General features: G+C 35.0%; 5 protein-coding genes and 1 long non-coding RNA gene across 9 annotated transcripts; 3 read left to right on the top strand and 3 right to left on the bottom strand.

The window, feature by feature from the left end:
• Positions 1 to 615: 615 nt before the first annotated feature.
• Positions 616 to 2,413, top strand: LOC136781614 (uncharacterized). 2 transcript variants are annotated; one of them, XM_066740516.1, is made up of 3 exons: positions 616 to 754; positions 852 to 906; positions 990 to 2,413. In XM_066740516.1, exon 3 carries the CDS (start codon positions 1,116 to 1,118, stop codon positions 2,397 to 2,399), a length of 1,284 nt encoding a protein of 427 aa, XP_066596613.1. In that variant the 5' UTR covers positions 616 to 754; positions 852 to 906; positions 990 to 1,115; the 3' UTR covers positions 2,400 to 2,413. The 2 variants fall into 2 exon arrangements, with proteins under 2 accessions (XP_066596613.1, XP_066596609.1); XM_066740512.1 differs by having other exon boundaries at positions 830 to 906.
• Positions 2,414 to 2,841: 428 nt separating this feature from the next.
• On the bottom strand, positions 2,842 to 4,538 carry LOC136781650 (NSFL1 cofactor p47-like). 2 transcript variants are annotated; one of them, XM_066740562.1, is made up of 4 exons: positions 4,403 to 4,538; positions 3,342 to 4,072; positions 3,064 to 3,267; positions 2,842 to 2,978 (listed from the first exon to the last, which is right to left on the bottom strand). In XM_066740562.1, the coding sequence occupies exons 2-4, from the start codon at positions 3,944 to 3,946 to the stop codon at positions 2,849 to 2,851; spliced, it is 939 nt and encodes a 312-aa protein (XP_066596659.1). In that variant the 5' UTR covers positions 3,947 to 4,072; positions 4,403 to 4,538; the 3' UTR covers positions 2,842 to 2,848. The 2 variants fall into 2 exon arrangements, with proteins under 2 accessions (XP_066596659.1, XP_066596650.1); XM_066740553.1 differs by having other exon boundaries at positions 4,276 to 4,527.
• Positions 4,539 to 4,775: 237 nt separating this feature from the next.
• On the bottom strand, positions 4,776 to 16,004 carry LOC136781539 (dynein axonemal heavy chain 7-like). Its single transcript, XM_066740429.1, has 2 exons — positions 14,394 to 16,004; positions 4,776 to 12,317 (listed from the first exon to the last, which is right to left on the bottom strand). The coding sequence occupies exons 1-2, from the start codon at positions 15,919 to 15,921 to the stop codon at positions 5,062 to 5,064; spliced, it is 8,784 nt and encodes a 2,927-aa protein (XP_066596526.1). The 5' UTR covers positions 15,922 to 16,004; the 3' UTR covers positions 4,776 to 5,061.
• Positions 16,005 to 16,403: 399 nt separating this feature from the next.
• LOC136781606 (spliceosome-associated protein CWC27 homolog) lies at positions 16,404 to 18,988 on the top strand. Its single transcript, XM_066740504.1, has 6 exons — positions 16,404 to 17,112; positions 17,226 to 17,435; positions 17,507 to 17,707; positions 17,783 to 18,177; positions 18,244 to 18,402; positions 18,472 to 18,988. Exons 1-6 carry the CDS (start codon positions 17,071 to 17,073, stop codon positions 18,971 to 18,973), a joined length of 1,509 nt encoding a protein of 502 aa, XP_066596601.1. The 5' UTR covers positions 16,404 to 17,070; the 3' UTR covers positions 18,974 to 18,988.
• On the bottom strand, positions 17,501 to 21,023 carry LOC136781663 (uncharacterized). The gene is made up of 3 exons (XR_010823957.1): positions 20,715 to 21,023; positions 17,777 to 17,855; positions 17,501 to 17,620 (listed from the first exon to the last, which is right to left on the bottom strand). It is a non-coding gene; the product is annotated as an uncharacterized lncRNA (long non-coding RNA).
• On the top strand, positions 19,584 to 25,454 carry LOC136781570 (uncharacterized). Of its 2 annotated transcripts, XM_066740463.1 has the most exons (7): positions 19,584 to 19,722; positions 21,525 to 21,742; positions 22,039 to 22,220; positions 22,436 to 22,580; positions 22,653 to 23,381; positions 23,933 to 24,165; positions 24,541 to 25,454. In XM_066740463.1, the coding sequence occupies exons 1-7, from the start codon at positions 19,686 to 19,688 to the stop codon at positions 24,866 to 24,868; spliced, it is 1,872 nt and encodes a 623-aa protein (XP_066596560.1). In that variant the 5' UTR covers positions 19,584 to 19,685; the 3' UTR covers positions 24,869 to 25,454. The 2 variants fall into 2 exon arrangements, with proteins under 2 accessions (XP_066596560.1, XP_066596567.1); XM_066740470.1 differs by lacking the exon at positions 21,525 to 21,742 and having other exon boundaries at positions 19,587 to 19,722.
• The last annotated feature ends 111 nt before the right edge of the window (positions 25,455 to 25,565 follow it).

The raw sequence follows: 25,565 nt of genomic DNA, 5'->3' as shown, positions 1-25,565 counted from the left end.
CCTCTTCGACTCCTTTTTTTTTCATTTCTTACAATTTTAGAATATTTATAGTAATCATTAATAACTTATTTGAATTGATAACGAAATAAAAATTACATTTTTATAAGAATATTTTGAGCGTAACTATGGAATATTAAAACCTCATTTTTACATATTTTTTAATATTATATGTTCATGGCAATAAAAAAACATTTTACAATAAAAAAAAAAAATTTGTATTGGATGGAATCGAACTCGAATCTCAGGTTTGAAAGATGGAGGAGGATTGAAGCAGGACGAAAAGGAATTTTACTCGGCTCTTCGGCTAAACGAAAGTTAGATCGAGAGGGAGAGAGAGATCCGATAAAACTATGCCGTTCTCTCTTGAATTCGATGTATAGCGAAGATGTCCGAAGCTGAGCGATGGTAGCCGAAGGAGGTTGCACACGCATTCGCACCACAGTAATGGTGTGTGTGCCTAACAAAGTGCTTCTCATTCGCGTCCGACAGATGGCGTTAATGGCTTTATGGAAATGGAATGGAATTTTCGACTTTTGCAAACATCAGCGCCGCCTACCGGCAAGGATTATTTTGGATTATTTTAGGACCCTGCCAAGTGCCAGTGCCAAGTGCCCTGTGCCAAGTGCCAATCCTGCCATGAGCAATCTTCCGTTTCATCTCTGCTATTACTCTATACCAGTCTAGTAGTATACGGCCCTGTTTATTATTATGCATTTTATTTAATAATATGTACATTTTAATAATGGATATGAATGTAAGTACATATTTTTAATATTATTATTACAGAAATACATTTATGTATTAATTGATTTCTAATTACTTATTTAAGGAAATAATCAAATTTTATTTAGCACCTGCTAACTGACGAATTCTGCAGCTATTAAATCGTTTATATCTTTTATATTGGTAATCAATTAAAAATATAGCATGATTTTGTTGAAACGATAAATAATTCCAAATTGTGAATAATCATCTTGATGTTTTTTCAGCATTCTAACCATTCCTGCCTAAAGTGAAACTTCAAAATATTTGTTAATGTTCAAGGAAATTGCATACAATCTTTATGGTATTAAATTAAAAGTTGATGTTATTATATTTCGTTCTATAATAATAAGATGAGAAAATATTACCAAGCTGTTCTAGCTATAGTTGCTGTAGGTAGCCTTATCTCTTTGCTTGTTTATAGACATGAATATAATCGATTAAGATATGTGTTAGAAGTTTTTAATTATTTTGGTAAGCCAGGACAAAGAAGTGATGTAAATTGTACATTTAACAGCTTTAAATTAAGCAAGTTAAAACATAATTTTGACTTTCCTACCCCTGCTTGGCAAAGGGTAGATAGCGATTTGTATATTTATTCAGCTTATAATATACATAAAAATAAAGTACATGCTATAGCTATTGCTGCACAGCATATAAATTTAGATATAGCATGTAGTATTTTTTTGGAGAATAATATTACAGAAATACCAGGTACATTTCAATATAAGAGAATGCAGCATACCGAGGAAGCATATAATTTAGACTATAGTGGCTACTATTTTATTTGTCTATATGATGAAAAAAAGCTAGCAACTAGGATAAAATTTACTATCTCATCAAAACCAGCTAGCGATAGTCCAATATTTCCAATTAAGTCTCAAATACATAGTCATAATCTTAATAGTAGTGTAGTCTGTGTAGCTCCTCCATTGAAAAAACCAATCTCTAATTCAGATTTATTTACTTTTTTAAATTTTCATGAAATGATAGGCCTTGGTAATTTCATAGTATATGACTTTGGTATATCCAGTCATTTGATTTTAAAATTGAAAGAAATGTCAAACAGTCAAGTACCTTATTGGAAATTAGCTTATACTACTGTACCATGGAATTTTCCTTACACTGATGCTAATCAGAACATGATTAAAGATATTATTGAAGCAGATTGCTTATATCGCACATATAATAAAGTTACATACAGTATGGTATTGTCTTGGGAGGAATATATAGTATTAAAGTATCATCATCTGTTTGATGATTTAATGAGAGATTTTAATAAAACCTTTCTTACAGCTGATAAATATAAACTAAAAATGTTTACTTTTTGTACAGAACAGAAGGACCATTCTACCAATTTTACATTGTCTATCTTTAGAAAAACTTTTTATAACCCAACTGTTATTCAAAGCCGATCTACATACATTTATAAGCCCTATGAAACATTAAATAAAGCTAATCTTGTCACAAGAGATGCAGGAAAAGATTTAATTAGTATAAATAGATATCAATCGTGTAAAACTAATGTCTTTAAACATGAAACTGGTATTTATGATGACAAGATTTTAAGATTTGCTCCAGAACTTCAGGATACTCATAATTTTCGAAAATTCATTGATAATAGTCTATTTTCTTAAAATCTTGTGTACCTTGTAGCAGCTATTTATTAAAACCCTTATACGTTTAAAATTAAAAGGAAATCTTAATTAAGAGTAGCGCAGATGTTTTCATATGACTGTATTATTAAAATAGTAGTACAAAGTGTATTGCAAGAAGCTAATGTGTAAATATTTCTTATTATTCTATGCATATAAATAATTTAAGGGCTTCCACATATAATAGATTTTTGTAATAAACTGCCATTAATGAAATTGGTATTTTGAGCAATAATATTTGTTTTTTTATGCTAGTACTAATTTAAGTAGGCAAAACATCGGCAAATTAAATTAATAGAAAAACTTTGGTAAATAAAAAAAGTTTACTTTACTAATAAAAGTGTTGAAATTTATTTTGAGAGATTTTAATGTATATGGCTTCTAATAGTTACATATGTTTTATCTCGAATAGCTAACAGTTTACAAAAATTCTACTTTAGTCGTTGCATTATAGCTGAATTTTGCAATCCGGCTTCTTCAATAGTCTTATCTTCATTCAGCTCTTTAGTGGGGTACATTGTTAATAGGCTAAATTCTCTTGCTGCATATTGGGGTCTCATACTATAAAAATATTAAGGAAATAAAGATGTAAGTTTTAGTGATAAAAAAATTATGCTTCTAATGGCACACCAATATCAAAGGATACGTAGTTATGAACTGTCTCACATCATTGACAGTATGTGTTAAATTAAATTGTGCCTTAACACTAGTACCATCCGCAAGACGAATTTGTATCGTTGTAACTGGTTGCTGTGCATCTACATTCAATTGCTCCCTTGCCTGTGCTTCATTAGACAATTGATCAGCAGGGTCAGTTGGTAATGTAGCACCTACAGTAGCTGGTGATGGACTAAAAATATAAACACTTTTTATGGTTATATGTTCAGAAAGAAATTCTCATTTATAAGTTAGTTAAATACAGACCTTCCTAGCATATGACCTTTTCCTGTGAAAGCTTTGACTTTAGTTTTTGGAGGAACATATTCTTCTTGACGATGATCTTCCATATCTAGTCGAATTTCAGTTCCGTGAACTTCTTGTCGAAGCTCCGCAGGAATTTCTCCTCTTTTGATGGAGGATAAAAACTCCCTATTTTCTGGATCACTGTACGATCTGAGCTCATGATCGTTAATAGTAAAACCATCTCTCCATAACTTCAAGGTAATAACATTGCCATTACTATTGGATTGATAGTTAGATCCTGATGCAGCAGCAACAACTTCAGAATCCGAATTTGTTTGTCCTAATTTGTATCCTGTTCCACTAAAAGTATTTGGTCTTTGTTGACCAGATTTGGATTCTAAGGCAATCGAATGCTCTTGGCAAGACTTGAACATATCGTTAATGATATTGTCTTTTTTCTTTTTACCAGGTCCTAATACTTGTTGGCCACTGTGCTCAGAGCCACCTGCGTAAAAAGCTTGTCCCTCCTCTTCATCCGAACTACTATCATTATTATGAAGATCATTTAAAGTACCAAATCTAGGTTTGGATCTAGTTGTTTTAGGTTTGGAGGATTTAGGATCCATTTGAGCATCGGCCCTACTAAAATTCTGTAAAATATTTTCTCTATCTTCTCGTGTAGTACTATTCTCAATATTTTCACTTGCTAGACCAGACGTTTCGTCATTCTCATAAAAACTAGCAAGTGCCACCTGCAACAATTTCATTTGTTATGAATAGGTTACTGATATAATGTTCATTTATAATTTAAATAATCGAATAGCATCATAGGTTAAAAAACTGGTGCTGAATATAGATTTTTCTGTTGTACATCGACGTGACAAAGGGAGCAGCAGAAAATTTAATTATTTTGAAAAAAAAGAAAGCACTCGGAAAACAATAAATGCTATCTCACCTCGAGCTGCCAAGCAGATGACTCAAGGTAAAATTGTGCTCTCTCGGGATCAACACCAGTTATATCTGTAAATTGGGAAACCAACCCTTCGTGGTTTGCCATTCCGCAAGATTAATAAAGAACTCACGATTTTTGTTTTTTCCCAACCTAAGAAGTTCCGAAGGAGCTTTCTACAAAAGTACTTTTTTTTTTTGCCTTTCCTGAGTCTTAGTTCTTACAACAGTTTTTTCTATTACTTTGCTTGCTTCGACACTGCTGCTTTGATTGGTTGACTACTGACAGACAGGCAAAATATCATTTTTACTACCATTCCGTTCGTCTATGAAATGAGACTTCTGAATTCTGAACCATGCAGAACCGGAAATCCAAGCAGACGACAACAGCGCGACACAAACTGAATATTTCAAATTTATCGAGCCAAATAGCTAATTTTTATTCCACTAATTTAATTGAATGACTAAAATGACGCAAATTCGATCATATTTCCAGAATCTTACAGTAATTTCGCAAAAAGTGTGAGGTCCCTCTTACCTATTATATAGAGCTGATTCATGCAGAACCGGAAGTACACGTACAAGCAGACGACACAAAAGCGAAGTTTTTTTAAATATTAATAAATATCATGTTAAGAAATATCTTTGGACAAATGCACAGTTCGCATTCTACATATATTTTTTAAATAAATATATATATTTCTCGAATGTGAATGTCCAAGATTATTGCGCTTAAATAATTTATTGTTCTCCCTAAATAACCCGACTCATCCTTATTATAGTATATAACCTATTAATCAGTGTGACTACAGAATAATAAAACGCGCAATTTCGACAAACGCGTTTGCGATAAATTAGTTTTTAAAGGAATCGTAGTAATAAAATTACTGTTAATTTCTCCTTCATTGCAAATTGAGTGATACAATGGACATTCGTAATATTCCTCTTGCTTTAAATCACATTGTTCGCTCGTAAACGTGAAGGATATCAAAGGCATTTTTTGTGAAAATTTGTTAGGCGCATTGTTTATCAATAGAAATTCCTCTAAATCCCATCTCGCTCCAAATAAGTGTAAACCATTGATAAAATACATATTTTCACACGTGTTGGTTAAATTTATTGGATCTATCGCTGATGTTACGTAAAATTTAAATCTTATTTTATTATCGGGAATAATGTTATATTTCTTACAATAACTTAACAAGCACCCGGTTAAAAACACCCTAGGAAAATGTATTCTGTTAAAATTTACTATGAACGGAACCTCCCGTTTAATTAACTTTTGGATTTCATTAAAATGCTCTGAAATATCGACGACAAAAGCTCCCAAATTTTCGGCTCGTACATGATATTTTCTTTTCCACGATTTGGGAACTAGATTTTGAAATATTTCTACGCAAAATTCTTCGATTTCAGCCGTTGGTATTTTAGTGCCATTCAACGCTAATCTTACATCGGTAAAAGTGTCTCTCACGCATTGTACAATCGAGTTATTAAATTCCATTTCTTGGTGCAACATTGAATCAAATTGCTCTTCATCTTTAAAAACTTTTTCCTCGCTAATAATATTCGGCAAATTATTTTCCATTTCGTTTATCATCGATAAAACAGTTGGTCGAATATCATCATCGTCGAACAACGAATCACGACTGTCACCGTGTAGCGATGACAACGATTCAAAAAATCTCGAAGATATAGAAAGATTTTTGCCAATAATAGTATTTCTATGGACACCAAAAATTTCTGGGGGCAAATAAATGGGCAGATTCTCAATGTGCGCGATCATGTCGCGATATTCGAGTCTACGTGGTGCCGCGAAATTTGAATGATTTTTGAAAATCGAATCATTGGTGGAATAAATATCACGTAACAGTGCCTTCAAACAATTCTTATCGAAATCATCGAAGATTTTGTTGGCATAATTGCAATCGCCTATCGTGTACAGATAAGTGTCAAGAGGCCAATGACCTCTCTCGTTGATAAAACTTTTCAGTTGTCTGGCCGAAATTTGAAAATCCGAGAGATCGAAGTTATATGGAACGTGCCAGCCACTGGTTCCAAAATTATTTCTCTCTTTCACGAGAGTGTGAAAAAAACATAAATTGTAAAGGAGACGTGAAAATAATTTCTCTTTTCCAGGACAGTCCTTGAGGAAATAGCTCTTGCGGACGAATTCAGTTTGGTAAATTTGCAAGAGATTCTCCTTGAAACGCAATGACTCGTCGTACACGAGTTTTGTGCTCTTCTGAAGAAGACTCGTTGGAAAGGACTGCGAAGAACAGCTGGAGATCCACAAACGGAAATTGGCAGGAGTATTGTGCAAATTAATATCGTCGAAAATTCTTTCGATTTTTCTCATCAAAGGAATGTTCAGGTGAGAATTTTCCAGAAAAACCCAAGCCCCTTCGATCCGAGCATTCTCGATCAGGTTCAGAGCTGTAGCGTCCAGTCCCTCCCCCAAAGATAAGGAGGAAAATGTGCAGGAACACTTCATTCTTTTGGCAAAAGACGCAACGAGGGAAATGGGATTAAAGATGCTGGGCAGTAAAATTAAAATTGGATTTACACAGTGGGACTCTTCGAAGGCCAAAGAGATTTTTAATTGGGAGGAATGATCAAAGGCCAATGACAATAAATCATCCTTCTCCATCAATCTCGTTATTTCCACATAAATCTCGTCTGGACGTAGAATTTTTATCAGTATCAATTTTTGAAAGGAAGTCAACTTGTTTTTCCATGCAAATGGCATCGATTTGGGCAGAAAAGTCTCGGGCTGAAAAAATACTTCCCATTCGTCGTTTTTCTGAAGGTCGTTTGCTATATTTTGAAACCCTGGCAAATTCTCGTCGATCCAGCAAATTTCTTTCCAAGAATCTTCGGGTATCCATTTTGGTACTGGTTTCACAATTTTAACGTAATTTTTATTAGGACCATGTATAAAAGTCTCTATCTCACTTTTGGTAGCTTCGTTATTGTGCAGCAAAATTTTTGTCTGAAATATGAACGTGTACAAGAATTTGTGCTCTTCGTAGAGCCAATTGCAAACGCTGAGATGAAGATTCTTGGTGATCGAATCTTTCAGGAATTTCAAACGTTTCTCCGTCTTGACGCTTATTTTAGACTCTTCTATCGCTTTGGAGTAGATGTTGAGGAACCAGGAGAGAGCGAACTGATACATTCGATTCAAGTATGATAAACTCGTGAGAGTATCGTACAAATCTGAGCAATACTCGACGAATTCTGCATAAACCTGTCGTTTAGCATTGATATTAATTAGAACATCCCTCTCAGCTTCCTCTTGATCAACGATATCCATCAAAGTATTTTTGAAAGCCTTCATCATGTCAATGGCATTCTCATCCTCGAGAATATTGCCACTCGACTGGGATAAAATATTCAAAATTCTATCCTCCTGCTCCTGGATCGATTTCTTGCTCTCCAAATCCCTCAGAGAAATATTTTCAAATTTCTCCTGCATCCGCGGATTTTCCTTGGAAAATGCGATATCCAGTAGTTTGTTCTCCAAGACCTTCCGAGAAATCGTAAAGTCGACTATGGTCAACCCATGAAATTTGTCAGACGTATAAAATTGCTTGGCGAGTTTACTCGTGAAATATAAACGAAAATCCTGTTTATTTTTCAGAGTCTCATCAGCAACGTCCAAGTACCAATTATCCTCGATTTTGTGGACCAGTTTCTTCAGTATCGTTACTAAATTAACTGACAAGTTGTCGTCTATACTCTCGAGCAGTACTGGAGTACCTTGTTCCATTCCACGTCGAATAATCCCCATAGAATCATCATCGTTCAATGTTCCAACCCTCAAACCGTTGCCCTCCTCGATCCTCCCGATCCACTCGCTCGCTTGACCTTGAGGATCGACGATCAGGCACCTGAGCAACGAAAGCTTGACGACAGTCGCGTTTTCGGCAAGAAATCCGGACAAACGCCAAAGAATCGTCTCTCTTTCGTCGTAGAGTGTACCAACCAAACTGTAAACCCCTGAAACTGGGATCTTCAGGTTCTCCAGAAGATCCTTCCACGATTTAACTACGATACGACGGTCCTCCAGCGTGCAACTAGCGAGATACGCGATGGTTCCTGAAGAGAGCAGCAAATTACCACAAAGATTGTCATAACTCTCTTGCACGTTCCTGGCACATTCCTGCCACCTTTCTTTCTCATTGCCCAAACTATCGATGAGTCTCTCGGCTTTCCGTAGCTTCCTCGTGCACAGGTCGATCTCCGATTCGAGGGCCACTTTCTTCCGCTCGGTTTCCTCCAGGCTGTCCTTGAGGATGGTCAGTTTAGCCGTCAAGGAAGCCAGAGCTTTGCGTTTCTCACCGAGAAAAGACTCTGCCTGGTCGCACTCGATCTGTGCAGCCGCCAGTTTCTCCTTCTTCGGTGCCACCGCCTTGGCAATCTCGTCGTAGGCCACCATGGCCCTCACCCACTTGCAGAGGCCTTCAGCAGCGCTGGAGGCCTTCGCCACGATGCTCGGTAGGAAATTTTTGTCCGTCATGAAAGTCTTTTTGATGCTCTGTATGGCCGTCGTTGGGATGTTGTCTTTGTCGTAGTCCTTGAGGATCGGCAGGAAATTCATGTCGCCCAGAATTCTTTTGCTGGGGCCCCAATAGTCCAGCATCTTCTTCCCATCCGCGGGGTCGATTATCCTGTCGGGTGGAACCTCCAGCATCACGCAGACAGCGGCCATCACGAGCTTCACCGTGTCCGGAGGGTTCTTCATGGCCTTGCAGAGCGTCACGTCCATCGGCCTCAGGGTGTTCAGGGCCTGGATGGCGTCCTCGAGGATCGGTATGGCGAACGCCAGTTCAGCCTCGCACTCTCCCCGGAGTCTTCCGGCGATCTCCGTCTTCCTGTTCGCGATCTCCTCGTCAAGTTTCACCTGAGTCTTGTATCTCTCCACGCTCGCGTTCTCCGCCTCGATTTCCTGCATGGTCTCCATGGCTCGACGCGCCGAAGACTCCAGTCGAGGCTTCAGCACTCCCAGAGTCTCCCTCATTTCCACCACCCGTCGACCAGCGCTCTCCAACTTCTCCAGCCCAGCCAAGTATTTTCTTATCGAATCCAGTATCTCTTCCCCCTTCCTACCCACCAGATCCACGTAGAGACCACACATGTGAAGAAAACACGACTGGGACGAAGATTGCAGGTTTTTTTTCTTAGACCTTGAGAAGAAATTGTTCGCCATTTCGTGGAGCCCAACGCAAGCCGATACCAAACTTTTTATTTCTGGTTCTGAAATCTTTGACCTTTCTACGTAATGCGCAGCTACTTGGGTCAGTGACCCCGTTGGCCAGTAATCGTAACAGTTTATCAGAAAATTTTTCAATAATGCTGGATAAGTGTGAAGATATATTTTCAAGGAGTTACTCGTTGGACAGAAACACAGAACGAGATGAGATTTGTTCCTGCAACGATGTGCAAAGTACCGGAGAACCGTGAAACTGTCGAATTCTGCGTTTCTCTTTCCATTTTGAGCCATGAGTCGCGTTTTTTGAATTATTTCATTTTTCTCCTCGTAGGAAAATAGTCCTTGGACCTCGCCTGTTGAGGACAAAGAAGAAACGTCGCGTAAATATAGTTGGTTCAACGATTCCTCGACTATTAGAAAAACAGCGTCCTCCTCCTCCGTTCCACACTGCATCAAGACTCTCTTCAAGTCTTCCCTCCAAACCCTCGAATCGTAAGAGGACTCCGCGGAGGCTTCGAAAAATGTCTGACGTTGAGCAAAAGCTGCCAACTTGGTGGTGGATTTCTTGCCAGATCCCTCGGGAGCCACCAAAATCACATTTTCACCCGCAGGAACCGCCAAGGATCTAGAGATTTTCACGAAATTCTCCAGAACGTACCTCGAAATAGCCATGTGAATTCTTTTCTCATTCTTGTCGTTGTATTCACTCAAGTACTGCATAATCTTGGTCCTCAGGGTCTCGTGCGAATTGACCTCTTCGTACCGCTTGGTGCTCTTCTCGAAATCTAGAAAATTTGCAAAGTACAACGAGTCGAAACTCCCTTTGGTGATCTGGCCATCTTCGGATTTGGGCAAATGGTCGAAAACTGACTCGAAACTGTCTTTAAAATTTTTTTTAACACACTCGACGATAGCCTCGAACAAAATTTGCTTATCGTTATCTTCTAGCATCCTGTCGGAGAACACTCGCCAGTTTTCGTGTGCCCACAGACGAATGAAGGTGGCTTTGCTCTCGATCGACTCTTTCTGGATCAAACTGCATCCATTTATGACCCTAGCTACGTCACTGATCAAGAATCGATACTGCATTTTACTCGGGGTTGGTTCGAACGCCTTAATTACGAAATTGTACAGGCTTATAGTCCCATTTACCATTCCTGTAACGCTACCAGACACATCGGCGTTCAACTGATTATTTGTCCATTTATTTAAAAGAGTCGTGGAAAATATCCTGTAAAGATTCTCCGAATCCAAACTCTCAATCGTGTATATATCGAAATATCGAGCGAATCTTGGACACAGATCGATAGTTCGATATCTCTTTGTAATTGCATATAGGAATAACGTTTTATCAAACATCAAAGATTTTATTTCGGTATTGTGGTACCAGTGTCCAGTGGATAAATATTGACGAGTCAGTTCTAATACGAATTTTATTTCCGAACTCTTCTCGTCCAGATTAAGGTCATCGATAAAGTTAACGCAATGTTTATCTCCTGCTGGCTTGTATATCCATTTTTTAATTTTGTCCAATTTTAAAAGCATCAGTTTTTGAGTTTTTTTCGTGTCTAGTAGAGAATAAATATTTAATATGTGCGAGATATATTTTTCGCTGGAGAGTTTCCTCTCTAAAAAGTCTTTTATTATCGTGGTTTTACCTGTACCAGAGTTGCCGATGACAATAAAGGGTTTTTGAAATTTTATATGTTTCCTCGCGAGATTGTCGAATTTCAACGAAGTCGTCGTTGGAATACATGAGTCGTAAGGATAATTGTATTCAGGAATTTGTTGGTCCTTCAACGAATCCTTCCAGTTCTTCCACTTGTTAGTCTTAAAGTCGTAGAAATAATCTTGTATGAATCCTTCGGAAGGCAAGCTGATATTGAATTCTTTAAATTCTTTTAATTTTGGATACTCCTCGTTCGTCCCAGTCCACAATGATGTGGAAAATAAGTTGAATCGAGATTGTTTATCGCTCTCCAGGTTCCCACAAATCCCCCAGGCAATCGATAATATCAAAATAATTTGTGTCCAAGTGTTTACTAGTTTCTCCTCGAGATTACTTTGCGCAATTTCCATCAAGTGCATATCGAATAAATTTATAATTGATTTTACCATCTGTAACTCTCCGAGAGAGTTGACAGAATTTCGTTTTAAAAATTCTAAAGATGAATTTATTGCCCATTCGAACAACGATTGAATCGTTTCTTTATTCGATTGGAAAAACTGTTGTTTCTCGATATAGGATATTACGAAAGACTTCCAGGTAAGGTTATGCAAGTCAACGTAAATCATTCCGCAACGTGATATAACAGCTGGTGAAGTTTCGTGAATGTTGTCAGTCTCGAAGAACAAGGATATCGAGTTTGGAATAGAAATTTGTTCACCGGAAATTAAAGTCAATAGACTATTGTTGTCTAAAACTGTGTATAAATGTTCGATCCATTCAGCACTTAGAGATCCATCGAACACTAACCATTGTTTATCGCAAGAGTCGTCAGTGGAAAATTGACGAATAATTTTCGTACCAAAACCATCGATCCAGTTTTTCGAGTCATTGTAAAATCCAAAAAGCTGAGAACAATCGAGTACGTTAGGAGTGATAGTCTCTAATTGGATGTTGGATCCAATATTGATCTTCTCCTTTTTCAATAAACTCAAAGAATTTCTCACTGAATGCAACATTTCTGTTTTCCCCACAAGAGCATCTCCCATAATTAAAATTGCACGACGAGTGTTTATTAGCTCAAGGATCTGTTGCGCTTTTGATTTAAACGTTTCATTCAAGTTCAAGTTCCTTTCTGAACACACTTTCTCCAAGGCTTTCAAAAATGCTTCGTTACTCGAGGTCAGCAATTGAGATCCAGGAAATACAATGTGCAAAATGTTATGAAAAATAACATTTTCACGATTGGAGAAGGATGAAAGAGTCGATTCGATTAACGAGTTTAAAATCATATCTTGCTCGTTATCGTTTGAAAGAACAATGTTCTTCTCCATTGCCAGTTTTACTACAGACATTATTAATCTCAAGTCGGTAAAATAATTCTCCCTTTCTACTATTTGTTCTGAGAACAATTTAAATATCGAACATAGCTTGATTGACAGATGAGTCGAATCTTGAAACCCTCCAGCAAAAAGTTTAATTTCCACGATTTTTTGAAAATCTGGCCTTAACATTGAACACGTTCTAAAATTTACTCTTAAATTATCAGGTAAATTAGAATTCTTCATGGACATTAAATCCATCATTACACAAATGTGTCCGGAAGTTTTTAGATCCATTCGATAACCTTCGAAAATTATATAATTTAAGTTGGTGGATAAGGCTCTGCAAATAGAATTAATTTGTTGTACAGTGGTTGATAATACTTCTGGTTTTACTCTATCAAAATTTTCAAATAAAATCCAAGCACCGGATGAAATTAAACCTTTGAAGATTGAGGTCATACAATCGTGAGTAAAATTTCTATCTGTATTAAGAAGATGATACTGTAATCCAAGAGATTTTATTAAACCTTTAATCGTGGCAGTTTTTCCTGTTCCAGTTTTTCCTATCAAACAAGTGTACAGATGATAACGAAAGGCTTCCATTATAGTTCGGTAGCATCGATCTGTGAGAGTCGTATTAATTACGTATAATTGTTCATTACTATATTCACATCCGTAAACTATACTTGAATTCATTATAGAAACTTCAATACTGTCATTCAAGTAATATCGTAATTGCCCTGCCCATTCAATATCGGTTTCTCTGGTAATTTGCTTTTTCAATAAAACCTTTATAACTTCGTGTTTGTTAGACGCGTTTACTATCAAAGGCATAATAATATTTCTATATCTTCGTGAAACCTCAGTTTTTAGTTCGTCTTGAAGAATATTTAAAAAGTTGCTGCATTCAATTTGACAAGATTTTAGTAAACTTAAATCATTAGAGAAACAATTTTCGATAAGAGAAGTCCAATAAATATGAAAAGAACATAAAACTACCATAGTTGGATACCTTTCGATTACACTAATTATGTCTTTTTCATGAAATTTTTCATAACATTCAATAATTTTTTCATGGATAATTTTTTTTAAGTTTTCATCAATATTTTTCAATAACTGTGTAATACATGAAAAATCATTTTTAATACTTTTGTAGAATGATACTTTTTCTCCCTGATCACCAATTACAGAAAGTATTTGTCCATCATCAATTTCTAAATTTTTTATACCAGGGAGACATTTCTTTATACAGGAACCTAATTCATATAAGTTAACGGATTGAACTAATATTTTTTGAACTTCTTCGTCTGACAAAAAGAACAATCTTGGGAAACAAAATCGTTTTTTATCCAAGAACTGTTTTACTCCTACCTCCACCTTCTCTACATCATTCCTAATGTTGCATAAATGGTCAAAAATTTCAGGGTTTTTTGCTATTTTGTTGAAAGTGGGTTCTTTTGATAACTTTGTTTGAACATTTTTAAAACCCACTATTATATTAGAATGCAAAGTGACTTCTTCAGGAAGATTAACAGCCAGTTTTACATTGGCAAATACAGGGTAGTAATATATTATTTTTGCTTGCAAATAATCCCACTGATCTAATACATCAATAATTCTTCTTAAATAAACTTCAAATTCTTCAATAGCAGCCAGAATTGGCTTTATAAAATATGAAGTTTTCATTTCTTCAATAGATGATCGATGCTCCTCCAGTTTAATTTCTATTTCATTTAATTCAACAAAATTTGCTTGATCAAATTCAGTGCAAAAACGAAATGAAACAGTGCCCCATTGATTTATCATATTTGTTAATTTCTCCTGAAGCGCTAGCTCTTTGTTGGCTCCTGTACTAATAACTTCATATTTATCAATATTATTCATTAAGTTGAAGTCGATCATTTTCCTTAAGGTTGTGCCAGCATTTGGTAACAAATCAAATCCAGCAATTAAAGACATCTCTTCCCAGTGCCTTTTAAGTAACGCTGGATTGCACATACAAATTGCTAATGGCAAGTAAATTTTCAAATTATTGATTTCATTCAGTGCTTGCCAACACAGCTTCAAAGGAGATGGTTGTTGCAAGGGGTGAGGATCATCCGCTATTCCAGAAAATCTGAAGGGTTTATTAGCTGCAACATCTGCTTTGATTTTTGCCTTAAAATTCTTATACATCTCAGTTATTTCTTGATGATAATCTAAAGCTCGTTTTTCTATTATTGTAGCATCCAGATATTCATAAGGTCCATCCAGCCACATTGCTTGATCCCTTTGCCACTGATGAATAATTTTAAGAAGCTTTCGGAATGGTACAATTATTTCTTGAAGCTCTGTTACTGTTGGAAATAATGTTTCTGGAAATTTTAAAAGCTGCTCTTCTGAATTAATTGTAGCTACTTGTACATTTATTCTATTTAATTTTTTAATTAAATCTACAAAGTGGTCTATATACTCATTAATCCTCTTAATATCATCCATATCATCCAAAATTATCAACTCAGGAAAAATTTTGTCCACTTCTGTATTAACTGTATTTATACTCTTTTGAAGATCATCCTCTAATTCACTTTTCATTGCTTCACTTAAAGTGTTATTTTGATGAAAAATTGGCTGTATTAAAGTAAGCCAATTTATTGTAGTTTTATTCAATTCCATATGCTCACCAGTCAAAGGAGCCACATCCAGTAATGAACTTAACATTTCTATAGATTTTTCTATCTTTTCTTCCAATTCATTTATCGTTACTTTAGAAACATTTGCCATATACTTGCTTAATTCAATCAATAGCTTTGCATCTCTTGGAATATTTAATGCTTTTGCTTTTATATTCTCAAACTCTGAACAAATTGATTGATTAAATTCAAAATGGTATGTTATCAGTCGTGTCATAAGCTTAGTTTTAATATCCAAAGCATGCTTTTTTAATTCCTTCTTTGCTGTAATTTGATTTAATGTCCCTACATTATAGTTTACATGATCTCTCATCATAATTGTATTTATAAAATAAGAATTATATTTTTGAATGTGATCTTTATAAATACTAAAGTTTGGCTCTCCCAATAATAATGATGATATTTCTTTCTCTGTAGAATGTTTCGAGGAAATATTAAACTGATTAGCGATATGAATAATATGATTTTGCACTGGCTTGAACAAGTTGTTTATTAATTTTTCTAATTTATCATGTGATTCTTGAATAAACCACAATGGTAATGTAATTTTGATAAATTCTTGATCTGTTTCTAAACCTGCTGACTTCTCTAATGGTATTAAATCCTGAGCTATATTTTCAATCATGAATAGAAGCTTATGGTATTCATTGTACACCTCTTTTATTTCTGGCTTTAAAGTAAGGCTACTTCCAGTATATATCAACTGGAATGAAATTGAAGGAAAGCTTTCATTATTATTTATAATTTGTAATATATGTGTAATAGACTTCATCATCAAATTTATTATTTGTTGGGTAAATACATTTGTTATGCATTTAAAAAACTGTGGTATTTTCTTCTGTGATATATTTAATAATATATTTCTTCGAGATAAAATGTTTGATATCTTATTATGATATTTTGTATTAATAATCAAAGATTGTTTTCTAATATTTGTTGTATAAATATCTTGTAACTCTTCTAGAGATAAAGGATTAAAAGTATAAAAGTTCTCAAAATTGCAAATAACACATGGAAGATTAAAATATGCAATCTTTATTATATTCCTTATTATCTTATGATGTAGAAAATATTTATTCTCGAGTCAACTTAAATTTATTTTAAACGTAAATTTATAATCTATTGTCTCATCTTTAAGTGAATGAGTTTCTTTTTCTTTCAAATTACCTTCTATGCTTTGATTTAAATGATTGATAAAATCTGATTGGTCAAACCATTTTTCGACATTTTCAATATAATTGTTTTTAATTTCATTGAAGAGATTACTTAATATTTTTAAGTACTTGGCTTTGTTTTTCTTTTTCATAAATTTTATCAAATTTTGTTGTGATTCAAGGGAAAAATATTGAGCAAAAACTTTTGGTATTTGATTTTCCATTGGAAAAAAATTTCAGATGTTATTATTCAAACCACTTTAACTAAATTAAACTGTGAACAAGTTTTACACCTTAAACCCACAAAAATTGTAACTTTTCACACTAGAGAAAAGATTTGCTAAAAGTGTAGTCATAGGAACCTATACTGAAACTGCAGTAGCCAGTAATGTGGATACTGTAGTGTTTTATCAATAACAATACTATACATATTATACATGTGTTTATTCTGCAACAATAATACATCGTGCAAAGAGACATTGTCGGCACCGAGAAATCTAGTTTTTGTAAACAATTTGTGCATTACTTCATTAGATTTTTCTTCTTTTTTCATTAATAATAAAAACCATCTCTAACGTCACAAGTATCACAGCTGATATTAGACGGCCAGCTATCAGCTGATTTTTTGGAAATTTATCGTCCTTCAGTGCTGTCATCTAGTGGCTTACGGACAAGGTTTTGATCTTACCTACTGTTTAGTTTGTTTGGTATTATTGTTAAAGAAGCTATTGCTTCTAATGAGAAATAAATAATATTAAAATAATACAAAAATGAGTAATATTTATATTCAAGAACCGCCCACAACGGGAAAGGTAAGATTTTAATTGCTTCTTTCAAATTTTCTCCTATTATATATGGCATATTTGTTAAAATAGATAATAATAAAGCAGTCATTAAATTAAAATTATAATTATATATTTAACAGGTTGTTATGAAAACAACAGTTGGAGACATTGATTTAGAGCTGTGGACTAAAGAAGCTCCAAAAGCATGCAGAAATTTTATTCAACTTTGCATTGAGGGTTACTACGATAACACAATATTTCATAGAGTGGTAAAAGGATTTATTGTTCAAGGTGGAGACCCAAGTGGTACAGGTGAAGGTGGAGAGAGTATATATGATCAACCATTTAAAGTAATTTCTTTAGAAATTATTTAATTTTAACTCTATTTGAATATTTTTTATCTAACTACATTATATTGCAGGATGAGTTCCACAGTAGGTTACGTTTTTGCCGTAGAGGATTATTGGCTATGGCTAATGCAGGGAAAGATGATAATGGTTCACAATTCTTCTTCACACTTGCGGCGACTCCAGAGCTGCAAAATAAACATACAATTTTTGGTAAAGTTACCGGGGAAACAGTATACAACATGCTTAAACTTGAAGATGGAATTTTCGATAAAGTAAACACTAAAGACAAAATTTTTAGAAATTAGTAATTTGCTTCAAGCCTGCTAACTAAACATTCTTACCTTTAGAATGACAGACCACAATATCCTCAAAAAGTCTTAAAAACTGAAGTTCTAAATAATCCATTCACTGATATTATACCTAGAACATTAACAAAGAGGAGCGATGAAGAAAAACTTAGTAAGAAAGAAAAAAAATCTGGGGTAAAGAATTTCAATTTATTATCATTTGGGGACGAAGCTGAAGAAGATGAGGAAGAATCAGTAGTCTTAAATAAACAATTTAGTGGCAAAGGAAAATCTGCTCATGACAATTTATCTGATCCCAAGTTAAGTTCACAGCCTGCTGTTGAGCCAGCTGGCCCTCCTAGTAGAAAGAAAAAAGAAGACAGGAGTAGCGATTGGGAAAGTGATGGCGAAACCAAAACTCCTGAGGAACTAGCAGCGATCACCAAAGAAAAAGAGTGAGAATGGAAAGCTTAACTATAAAATTTAGTTTTGCCTACATTACATATATATTTTGTTTTTAGGCAAATGAAAGAGAGAATAAAAAATAAATTAAAGGATAAGAAAAAACCATCTCAAGTAAAACCTGCAGAAGATTATTCGGTGAATGATGAAGAAGAGTCAGAACCAGTGGAAGAATACTATCTTGGAAAGGATCGACACGATGAGAGAAAAAGAAAAGCGTGAGTAATATAGGGATTAATACTATAACCTTACAATTAAAAATAAATCTGACAAATGTTTATGTACAGGGAAGAAATTAGGAAAGAAATTCGCGACTTGAAGCGAGGCGTTCAAAACGAAAAGAAGGCAAAAGAAGAGATTAAGAAACAGAAAGTTGAAGAAGAAGAGAAAAAAGAGAAGAAAACAAAAGTAATACAAGAATATCTGGATACACAGAAGAAATATAAAGAAGCCACCACCAAAATTCCTAAAAAAGGAGCATCTCGCGAGGATTTTACTCTACAAATGTTAAAGAAATTCCGAAGTAAATTACAGACCGCAAAGGAGACTACGACCGAAAAGCCAAAAGACAAAGAAGACGATAGGAAAGATGACGAGGACGACCCTTCTGACGAATCTTGGATGACTCACGTATTGCAATGCGAAGAAAAAGCTCCAGTTCTTGCAAAAGACGCTAGCACGAAGGACGATGATTGGTTCGAGATTTACGATCCTCGTAACCCAATAAATAAAAGACGTCGTGGAGAAAAATCGAAAGATCACAGCACGAGAAGACGCGAACGAAAGTAGCTTTGTGTCACTAGGAAATAAGGAAATTTTGTAATAAAAAAATGAACTAATTTCAATCGCATGTTATTTGATCTCGAACGTTTTGTAGAACGTTTCTTTGAAAAATATTGCAAAGTAGAATTTAAGCTGTGTACAATTAAAAGGTATGTGGGAGTTTGAAGGGGAAAAGTAAGAAATGTGAGTTAATGTTATTGACGTAAACAAGCTTTACAAAGTACTGTTGTATTATGCAGAGATAAACGTGAGCGTGTTTGGACTTGCCATAGCTCGAAACAAATTAAATGTTGATCGAGTCTTGTGTATCATATGTCTGAGGTTGATAAGGTGCCAATAGTAGATAGAAAACTGAGAATAATCGGCGGCAGACTCAGTCGATCTATCGAGAGCGCACGAGGCGTATCGTGTAATTCCCAAACACAGACACACACGGAACAGTAGTGAATAAATAGCCACTCTACACGTGGATCGTTTCAAAACACGTATAGATACGAAAATCCAACACGAGTCAGCTTTGGTAGCACTGTCATCTTAACTTTGTTCACTTTCTCCGAATTAGTGCGCAGTATACGATAAAGGAGAGATAATCAAGGAGGAAAATCTGCTTCCGAATATTTGCGTGTGAAAATAGAATATTCATTCTAATGTACTTTGTTCCTTAAACGGCTGCTTTCTTTTCTCTCTCTCTCTCTCTCTCTCTCTCGTTACAAGAAAAATGTCATCAACACCGTTAAAAAGTGAGCACGCTTTTGGTAAGTTTCCACTTTTACTTCCAATGCTTATCCGTAGGAACAAAGAAAGCATAAGATAAATATTAAAAAGAGAGGCTGATTACGTACAATAGTTCAGTTCCCACAGTGTTCAAAGCAAACTACATTATTCGAACGCTCGACCTTGCTGGATTATTTTTTTCAATTGAAAAAACATTAAAAATTTTCTCTCAAATGTTAAAAAAAAATCTTATATAAGAATACAGAAATGACATGGAGAACCTTGAGGCGTTTGTGGCTTTTTTGCACAGTTGGGTAAAACTTTGGGAAGTGATTTTTTGTTAAACGATATATATTAGCATGATCTAATAGTTTACTCTTGATAAGCTATCGTAATGAATCTATATAGATGTGGGTTATCATCTTTTTGAAGTACAAAAGCGAATGATGAGTCCGGCGACCTTTATAGTTCAATGAATTCTGCCTCCTAATAAAATTATTGTACTTTAATAAGGCCTGTATTATTATGTCATTAAAATGCTTTATTCATTTTCGTTTACGCCAATTCATTATATACGCTGCTTCGAATGTATACCAATGAAATTAAATAATCGAATGATTGCTCGAGATTGTAATCAATTAATTGATCTTGACTCTTTTTCTACCAATATTGCGCATTGTATATATATAGGATAAGTGAATTTTAACGAAATTAATTTGTAAATTGATCGTTTAATGCCACGTACCACGATAAATTAATTAAAAATGATAAAATATTTTAATAAAACTTGTTTATTGTTTTTAATTAAGATTTCTCATTAATTCTCTCCAATACACCGATCGAGTGCGTATTACTCGTAATGCTAATGAATCTAATTCGCAAAGTAATTGCATAAGAATCTAAAACTCGATGAGAGATAAATTAAACTTACATATATACATATGTATATGTATCGTTTAAAGTGATATAACAACTTTAAACACACTTCAGTTTGATTAACGCACTTGGAGCTTAATTAAATTTAAGTAAATACCTTCGATCGATGTCAACATCTATTGTTTGTCTTCCATTTTGAGCTCTCGGATACTTGAGATAAGAGCAACAATAATTGTTCTTTGAAGAAGTAACTAGTAAGATTTTTGCAAACATCTTGCAGATTCTACCTATAGCATATACATTATCGAACGCATTAACAGTTTTAGTACATGTCGAAGCAATAAAAAATTATCAAAGGTGCTCCTCCACATAATTTCAACCTTAGCCATACAAACATTTTTGCAAAATGCAAAGAAACGAATAATGAAAATATTATTATCGAATTTTATGGCAGCTTTTATTGCGTCTGCTTTGAAAAGATAAACAAATATTCGGTTGCGATAAAGTTTGCCGCCTGATAAGGATCATCAATAATTAATTTGCAATTGAAAAAAGTTGATAATACTCGAAACATAATCGAGTATGCACGCCAATTAATTCCTGTCACTATATGATATCTCCGCTAGATTTGCGGAATTTTCCGCTGTTTTCTCTTTAAAAATCTATTATATTACAGGTATTTATCTGTGTGTGTGTGTGTGTGTATAATATAATACGCAAACTTGTCTGTGAGTGTGTCGTATAATTCATAGACGAGTATCTGAACCGAGATAAGATGAGATTAATGGCACGACGAGGGATATGAAAAAATGAGATTAATCGTACGATGAATCGGACGAAGCATAAATTATCATAACGATGAATGATGTTCAATAGGAATTTCGTTCTGTTTACAATTTCGTTGAATGTTATTCGAGTTACCGAATCGATGATGAATCGACGATAATTTTCCAATTGGTGTTTCTAGATGAGAATGTTCGTCCGAGGGATTGGCAGCCCAGAAAATCCCAGTGCAAAGTGCCATTCAGACTGCTGCGTTTGTGCCTTTTGGGAGTTTTCCTTCCAGCTGCTTTGGTAGCTGGTCCATTGTACTTGAGATATCGAGTTTATTCCGAGCAACTTTATCCTTTGGCTGCTTCCGATCAAAGACTGATCGATGCTCAAGTATCGACGCTTTGGTGCCAGGTAAAATATGATTTATGCACACACACACACACATATATATATATATTTGTTTATTTATTTTTATTCTAGCAGCATTTTGAAAATTAGATACAGACCCCAATTATTCGTTTTTCGACGTGGAAGAGAATCAGACCTTGGAGTTTTCTGCAATGCAAATTCCATGATTAAATTTTCTTTGTTGTATAGAAAATGGAATGGTTGGGATTTAAAGCAAATGTTCAAAATATTACTACTCAGCTAAATGCAAATTCATAGCTTTTGCATCATCAAACAAATAACGCACTGAATAATTTCAGAGTCAAGTGGTCCGAGTGAACACAACTTTCAACGCTTACCTGATGAGCGACAAGCCAAGGATTAGAAGCGAAGGGGTCCCGGTTTCCATGACCAGACATTTGGTTTTGGAGGACGACATGAAAGAGTATTGGGGCTTTTATCTTCTGCGAGGAAGTAGCGTAACGGTGTCCACTTGCGTAAGGTAGAAAATACGGGTAAAAGAGATTTGATTGCATACGAGAAATCAATGAACTTTAATTGCAGCAACCAGTGATTTAAATCGATTTATATATATCATAATCTATATATATAGGCATGCATATAATATATATATATATATATATAAATGGGTAAAGAATTTTCTATATTGTTGTAATTGCAATTATCAAACAACTTTAAAGAAACGTTAATTTTTAGATGGCCAGGTGCTTCTTTGACGATGATTCGAGGACACAAACACCTTCACGAGTGTGCGTTTATAGGGGACGACAGTAGCGAGGAGTTGGAGGAATTGGTCGAGGTGGCCGAGGAGCAAGGTTTGATCAAGTTAAACTTAACCTCTGTAAGTAGAATTTGTAAATGAATTTTCAACAACTGCATAGGGCATGCGAATTCAGGGTTGTCAATTTTGCAGAAGGAGGGACCGAGCAATCAACCTGACAAGATGAAGAGGGTTAATCAGGGGGTCGAGTTCCACGATGGAATTCAAAATCAGGAGAACGTTACTTCGGAAAGATCGAGTTACCATTACAGTAGTCACGAATTGGATGCCAAGGCCATGCGAACGATTCTGACCCAATTGTTCCAGAAGACCTTGGGTACCAAGCAGAAACAGAGGGAGAATCCTCATCATCGTTACGAGGGGGTCTTCATGGAGGATGCGAACATAGACAAACCACCAGATATAAGTAGTGTGAAGAATCAAGCAAAGGTCAAAGGTTATTTAAGCACCACGACACCATCGGTTACTCAAATGGATTCTACGAAGGTCAAGGTCACCACAGGAAGGACCACCAAAGAGGATGGGTTTGAGGGTGGTACCAGCAGTCCAAAGTTGAAGAGTTTGAAGGAGGATCTGCAGCAGAAGGATAATGCCACCTCGGCTGAGGTATTTCAGGGTGTTCTGCGTAAGATCGGCTCATTGGGACAGAAGGGCAGGTTGATGCTGCAGCGTTTGATGAAGGAGATCGATGAACAAGACGCTGAAAACGATATGTTGAGGAAAATGGTGAACGAGACCATGAACAATCAAAAATTGAGCGAGATTGAGAAGAAAAGAATCAGGAGAGATTTGGTTTTGTCGTCTCCGTTGGGTCAGGAATTGACTGATGAGGATGGAGATGGTAATGCTGCTGAAGAGGAGGTAATGAGCTTTGTTTTTAATTGACTTTTGGCTGTTCCCGATAAACGCAATAACGTCGTAATTAATGGTATATGATGCAGGATTAGGTAATAAAAGGATTAAGGGATTATATTTATATATATATATATATATATATGTATATATATATATAACGATGTACAAATGCTGCCTTTGTATTCTGTGATGGGAGATTGTGGGATTTTGGACCCTTCGTTATCAGCCTCACATTCCTCGTGTTAGCAAGCGTAGAGGAGTCAAAGTGGGGGTACCAAAATCCCATAATCTGGCATAGCTATTCGTATCCTCGATTTCTTATTCCAAGAGACGAGGAGAATTGTACAAATTTTTCCATTATTGCTCTTTGAATCGTAAAGATAATAAAAATTGTTTTCGATTTTGTAATGATGGTAATGTGGTGTTATTCGTCGAGTCCTAATTTTATGGACTGAGATATTTGTTGGGAATGAACAAATAAACTTAAATATTTTCATTGTGATAATGTCGAGGATAGGATGTTTCGAGAATTTTGCTGATGATAAATGAATTTTCAGGACATACAATTGAATCCTGATGGGATTGCTGAAGACAGAGGGTCGGTGAACGAAACCACGCTCAACGATAGGAGTAATTCTGAATTCTGGAGTTCGTTCAGTAGTTCTGAAGAGCGTCTCTTGGAATGCAATGGTTTAATTCTGAATTTACCATTGACCCCACACAGAGAGTGTACTCCAAAATTAGAAAACCATCATGCAGCAGCATCTTTTGCAAACACTGTCACATACAGGTAAAGTTTTCACCCTGATTATCACATAAATTAACCTTTAATCATAATTAATTCCTCAATACACTAAAATAAAAATTAAAAACATTCTAAACTTTTATAAAAACTTGGAATTTTAAAAATAACTTAGATATGGTGAAACACTGTTAATGTTTATAACACAGTATTTGTGATGTTAAAAAGAAACGATAATTTCGCAAGTGTCTAATGAGTTCCTATCAGCAAATAAAGATAAGACGTAAGGAATATAAAGTTTGCAATGAAAGAAGATGAAAATTTTCCATTTGTTTAAACTTGAAAATACAATATTACTTTATTTCTTAATTTTACTCGAAGAGAGTATTTGCTGATTCGTGAAACAAATTCTCGATTTTTCAGGGTACCAGTGGATGGATATTACTTTTTCGTTTTCAATTCTGAAAACGAGATACAGCCAAATTTTGTCAGGGTCCAATTTGATCTCTTGAAAACAGTTTACAATACGTCTAATCCTGTAAAAGAGTGCAAAAATAGTACATACGAGTGTTCGTTGCCATTCAGTATCTTCAGCAACGAGAGAACAATCTTGGAATTGCCCTTGACCGGAAACGACTCGCAGTGGAACGAGGAATACGTTGTAGTGTCTACGTGCGAGCCTCGGACTTCCATTTATTTGCTCTGCATAATTATGGTGCCTTTGCTCATAATAATTTTCGCTTTTCACTAGCGAAAAACACATTTGTAACTCTATCAACAGCCTTGGGCCAAATTACCAATATTGAGGTAGAATCAATCAATTTTACCATATTAAACATTTTAAGCTATTCAAAGAATTGATTCAGGAGCATTCGAAGAAGAATTTTCTAATTGGACCAGAAACTGGAAATTGAAAAAATATTATATATTTACATATATACGATATATTACGTAACAGTATTGACCTTATATAAGCTGTCTGCCTCAAACGATTTTTATACTATATATATCCATTCATCCAACACGTGAACAAAAAGTTTGTACAGCAAAACAAATTTTTACCAGTATTGCATAGTTTTTTTTGTAATGAAACTCATTAAGCACATAAAGAAACGAATTATTAATATGTCATATACATATCGTTCTGTGATAAAATAATGATTGATATGGTAGTGGTGATAAGACTGCTGTATGATATATGCGATATTAAGTTAAGACTCGTTATAAGCTCGTTGATAACTCCTATATAGTGTACAGCTATTTTCTACAAGCTCTGAAATTCTATAGTAAGATCATTTATGAAAATATAATAATAAAAGAAGCAAGAGAAAAAAGAAGGCGTGACGATATTAATTAAGGGGGTAATCCTTACCAGTTCTTGGCATCTTAAAAATTAATCTGTCCTCGATTTGTTACTTTAAGCCTCGAGATTAATTCTTCATGTCTAG

This window comes from Prorops nasuta, unplaced genomic scaffold (genome assembly GCF_024137725.1).
Source record: "Prorops nasuta isolate Cenicafe-Biocafe unplaced genomic scaffold, Cenicafe_Pnas_1.2 PNAS00002, whole genome shotgun sequence".
In the NCBI taxonomy this organism is placed as follows: domain Eukaryota; kingdom Metazoa; phylum Arthropoda; class Insecta; order Hymenoptera; family Bethylidae; genus Prorops; species Prorops nasuta.
This window is presented reverse-complemented; position numbering and strand designations above follow the sequence as displayed.